The sequence below is a fragment of the Bombus bifarius genome, unplaced genomic scaffold (genome assembly GCF_011952205.1).
Source record: "Bombus bifarius isolate JDL3187 unplaced genomic scaffold, Bbif_JDL3187 scf7180000008596_frag, whole genome shotgun sequence".
In the NCBI taxonomy this organism is placed as follows: Eukaryota; Metazoa; Arthropoda; class Insecta; order Hymenoptera; family Apidae; genus Bombus; species Bombus bifarius.
The window spans coordinates 1-4,936 of record NW_022884745.1 but is presented as its reverse complement, the minus strand read 5'-3'; the positions used below and the strand labels follow the sequence as shown (position 1 = coordinate 4,936).

General features: G+C 51.9%; 2 protein-coding genes across 2 annotated transcripts; both read right to left on the bottom strand.

The window, feature by feature from the left end:
* Positions 1 to 291: 291 nt before the first annotated feature.
* Positions 292 to 2,547, bottom strand: LOC117213272. Its single transcript, XM_033458638.1, has 2 exons — positions 2,437 to 2,547; positions 292 to 2,187 (listed from the first exon to the last, which is right to left on the bottom strand). The coding sequence occupies exons 1-2, from the start codon at positions 2,545 to 2,547 to the stop codon at positions 292 to 294; spliced, it is 2,007 nt and encodes a 668-aa protein (XP_033314529.1).
* An 806-nt stretch (positions 2,548 to 3,353) lies between these two features.
* On the bottom strand, positions 3,354 to 4,097 carry LOC117213271. The gene has a single exon (XM_033458637.1). It carries the CDS (start codon positions 4,095 to 4,097, stop codon positions 3,354 to 3,356), a length of 744 nt encoding a protein of 247 aa, XP_033314528.1.
* Between the last annotated feature and the right edge of the window lie 839 nt (positions 4,098 to 4,936).

The window sequence follows — 4,936 nt, the reverse complement described above, 5'->3', positions numbered from 1 at the left end:
TAATGGGTGCATACCCGCTTTCTCCGTGTTTTAAGTGCGACTAATAAACCCAAGGACCTCTCTAAAAACCGACTGTGTCTCGAGAATATTTTTAAGCTTTAGAAATTCTTCAAGACAAACGGGTTGAAGACACAGGGCGAAACAATACAGGGAAATGAAAGTTATGGTGGGTCCTTAAGTTTATTGAGGATCGAAGTGACGTTACGCAGGTCAGTTGTTGTCCGGTCGCCCGGGCTGGCGTGCAGATGTTTTAGGCGGCGTAACATCCTCGCCCCGTTGAGAGGGCACCGATCAAATTCTGGCTGTGGAGTCAGGTGTGTCGTTGGTGACCTCCTTCGCTCCGTGTGGACGTTCGGCCTCGTCTGGATCTGGGTGGATGGGTAAGGGGACCAGTCTTTTGACACCGCAGTCGAGGATGCTTGTTGCCGCCTGCGCGGTAGCGGTCCGGATGATTCCGTCGGCTCCTGGATGGACCTTGATTACGCGGCCCAAAGGCCACTGCATAGAGGGTACGTTATCCTCCCTGAGGATTACTACGGTGCCTTCACGAATGTTATGTTTGCCCTTGTCCCATTTGTTGCGGCGGGTTAGCTCATTTAGGTATTCTCGATACCATCTGCTCCAGCAGTGCTGCTTAATCTGGCGAATGCGCTGCCAACTGGATAGCCGGCCTGATGGAATTGCCCTGAAATCACGCTCCCGTAAACTGGTTAGTGTGTCACCGATCAGAAAATGTCCGGGAGTGAGGACAGAAGGATCTTGCGGATCGGATGAGATGGGAGTCAGAGGGCGTGAATTGAGAATGGCTTCAATTTCGATCACAAGGGTGTTGAGGTGCTCAAAGCTCAGAAGCTCCGTGCCGACCACGCGGATGAGATGGCGTTTGAACGCTTTAACCGCGACTTCCCATAAGCCGACAAAATGTGGTGAGTTCGGAGGATTAAAACGCCATTGTATTTGTCGGTCGGCGAGAAAATTCTGTACCCTATCCTGGTGGTCGTCGGACTGCAATAAGGACCGGCGTTCTTGCAGCTCCCGGTTAGCCCCGACGAAATTGGTGCCGTTGTCGGTGAGGATCGTTGCGCAGTATCCTCGCCGCGAGATGAAACGGCGTAGCGCGGCCAAGAAGGCGTCGGTGGTTAGGTCGCTGTCTAACTCTATGTGGACCGCCTTTGTCGCCAGACAAACGAATATGGCGGCGTACGTCTTGATTTTACGTCGGTTGCGGTCCCTCCTCTCCTTGATGTAGAATGGGCCGCAGTAGTCGATTCCGACGTTCGTGAACGGCCGCGATTCGGTAATACGCGCCTCTGGCAAATCACCCATCAAGTATTCCACTGGTGCAGGGTTGGCTCTGCAGCATCGGACGCACCTTCTGAGAGTGCGCCATACCTGGCTACGGCCGTCGATCGGCCAATAGCGCAGTCTCACCGCGTATAGTGTAGCTTGTGTCCCTGTGTGATGATTGTTCCGGTGCTCTTGCTCTATAATTAGCTCTGTCACCGGGGATTTCGGTAGGATGATCGGGTGTTTTTGGCTGAAGGGTATGGCGGAGTTGGTTAGTCGTCCTCTTACCCGGAGTAGCCCATCTTCGTCGAGGAAGGGGTTTAATGGCTGTAGTTTCCCTCCAACATCCTCGCTTCGATTTTTCTGGAGGATCCGAATTTCAGGCGCGAAATGACTGGATTGTAATATTTTTATTAGTCTGTTGTGCGCTGCAGTCAGTTCGTCTGTGGTGAGATGGGCAGATAGGTGTTGCTTATGTCTCCATCGAAGACACCGGGCGACGATTCTTATTAGTCTTGGCCAAGACGAGTAACGATGGAGGAGTGTGTTGTCGCTAATATTCGTCCTCAGACAGATCGTCTTCTTTTGCTCCGGGAGGTCGACTACCGGTGTCGGGCTCCAGACCGGCCAATAGTTTTCGCTTTGCAGGAGCCACCTTGGACCGTTTTTCCAAATGGACGGACATAGGAATTCCTTGGGCGTCTGGCCTCGGGAGATGAGATCCGCTGGATTATCGTCGGTAGGCACATGACGCCAGTCGGAGGTATTGGTCTTGGTCTGTATCTCAGCGACTCGATTCGCCACAAATGTTTTCAAGGTGTGCGACGAAGACCTGATCCAATGGAGCACGATGGTGGAGTCAGTCCAGTATACTATCCGCGATATCTTGGTCGCCAGGGCCTGTCGTATTGACGAAATCAAGAACGTCAAAATAAGTTAATTCGAGCTTAATTCGAGACGTGGTATGGAAAGCGATTTGAGCGGCGCTACCTTCGACCGCGCCGTGAGGAGTCGAGTCCAAATATTGTTCTTTCGGTCCGTCGTCCGCACGTAGACGCACGCCCCATATGCCCTTTCGCTAGCGTCACAGAATCCGCGTAGCTCAATTTTCGTTGCGGATTCAATGATGGTCTTCCGAGGGAACCTTACCACATTTAACAACGGCAATTGGGTGTGGTATTTGATCCATTCTGTGTGTACGTCTGTCGGAAGGGATTCGTCCCGATCTACCTTCAATGTCCAGACTTGTTGCAAAATCATTTTTGCTCGAACGATTACCGGCGCGAGCAATCCTAGTGCATCATAGATTTGTGCGATGACTGAACTGATTGATCGCTTTGTGACTCGGGAAGTGTCACTGATCGTCTTGACCGAATAGAGTATGGCATCGTCGGCTGAATCCCAAAAGACGCCGAGTGTTTTTAAAGTGGATGACTCACCGAGATGTAATTTCTGGTTGGTGTCTTCTTCAGGTAGCCCTCGTAGCAGATCCCGATCGTTTGATGCCCATTTGCGGATATTTAGACCGGCTAGCTTAAGTAATTTCGTGAGATCATTCCTGACTGATAAGGCTTCGTCCTTCGTATCGGCTCCGGTCAACGCATCGTCGACATAGAAGTCTCGCCGCTGGATCTGCGCTGCTCTCGGAAATCAAGGTCCCTCGTCTTCTGCCAACTGTTTGAGACATCGGATGGCCAGATACGGGGCTGCGGATAGACCGAACGTTACGGTGTTGAGTCGGTATGTTTCGATCTCTCCGTTGTCGGCACGCCACAGAATCTTTTGATAAGGACGATCTTCTGGACGTAGGATGAATTGACGGTACATTTTCTCGATGTCGCCGGTAAGGACATATTGAAATGACCGGAATCTCAATAGGATGTTTCTCAGGTCTTCTTGTAATTTCGGGTCCGTATGAAGGGCGTCGTTTAGAGACACTCCCGTGGTACTTGATGCTGAGCCGTCGAACACAACCCGGAGCTTGGTGGTGTCGCTCGATTCCTTGATCACGCCGTGATGTGGTAAATAATATCCGTAGCCGGTGGCGTGATCCGTGTTGATCTTCGTCATTGACCCAAGTCTAAATATTCTTGGATCACAGCACTATACGCGGTTTCATATTGTTTGTCGCGTTGGAATCGACGATGAAGAGAGGCGAGCCTGCTCATTGCAGCGGCCTTCGATGACCCTAGTGAGGAAAGCTTTTCGTTGAATGATAATGCAACGATGTATCTGCCTTCCTTGGTTCGTCGGACATGGTTTCGGAAATGTTCTTCACATAGTCGTTCAGATTCCGAAAGATGAGTAGTGGCCGGTCCCTCGTCGATCTCCCAAAACCGTGCGAGGTCCTCTTGCAGAGCCGTTGTGGTTGCGTGGAACGTATTTATCGCGGTTTGGGACGTTGGACTCCCCCCGATTACCCAGCCGAACCGTGTTTTTTGTAGACGTAGTTCAGGTTCGCCTGGTTGCGCCAGATTGACCTGCCCGATGCACAGCGACGCAAATGTTGATCCGGTACTAAGTAAGACATCGATCGGGGCTGGGCAATGGAATTGTGGATCGGCTAATTGAATATTTCTGGGTAATCCCAGACTCGAGGGGTCGATGGGCTCGCTTGGTATGAAAGTCGACATGGCCGGGATAACAAGAAATCTCAATGTTTTCTTATACTTGCCGTCCGTCGACGTGATTGTGGCCGTGGTGTATCGTTTTGCCGTTGTGCTCAAATTGTCGAGGGCTCCGATCTGGATCGCACATCTCCTTTGTTTTATACCGAGGGAATTCGCGAGCTTGTCGGTCATGAAGTTCATGCTCGTCCCAGTGTCGAGTAAGGCTCGGGCTCGGATTGGTTGTGCCTGTTTGTTCAAAACCTTGATCTGTGCTGTGGCCAACAGATCATGATGCAGAGGGCTGTGGGGAGATGTGTTTGTTAGTCCGACCCCCTTGCTGTCGTAGTCTCGGACAGTCAGTTTTGCCCCGGTTGGGACTTGGACGAGGAGGTAGGGGTGGTGTTCTTGATCCGGGCTGAGCGTGACTCATACGAGGCATGCCCTTTCGTACCTCTTGGAGCTGAAGATGTATGTTTCCGTGAAATGTCGGATGTTCGTCTCGACTTGTGGGACGACCGCGATTTCGATGATCCAGATGGTGATTGTTCGGTGGAGGCTCGCTTGTGTGATGAACGACTACCCGACGACCGACCGCTCGGTGCGCGACTGCCCGACGACCGACCGCGCGATGAGCGACTGTCCGACGACCGACTGCTCGGCGATCAACCGCTTGCCGATCGACCGCTCGACGATCGACCGCTCGAAGATCGACCGCTCGACGACCGTGAGTCTACCTGGGTTTGTTCGCGGTGTAGATAAGTATGGTGTCGGTGACCGCAGATACGATACGAACCCGATGTACACTGTGTCGGCGAATGTCCTCTGCCTAGGCAATTTATACACAACGATGCCTTCTTCACGATCTGAAAACGTTTGGTCGATGATTTGGCCTTGAAGATTTTACAGTGTCTGATCTCGTGAGGTCCGTTGCAGGTCGGACACACCACCGTTCTGCTGGTTGTAGCAAGGGTTTGCCCATGCGGTATGGTTGTTCGCTGACTGTGGTGTTTGTGGATTGACCCTTTTGATTCCTTCGCTTT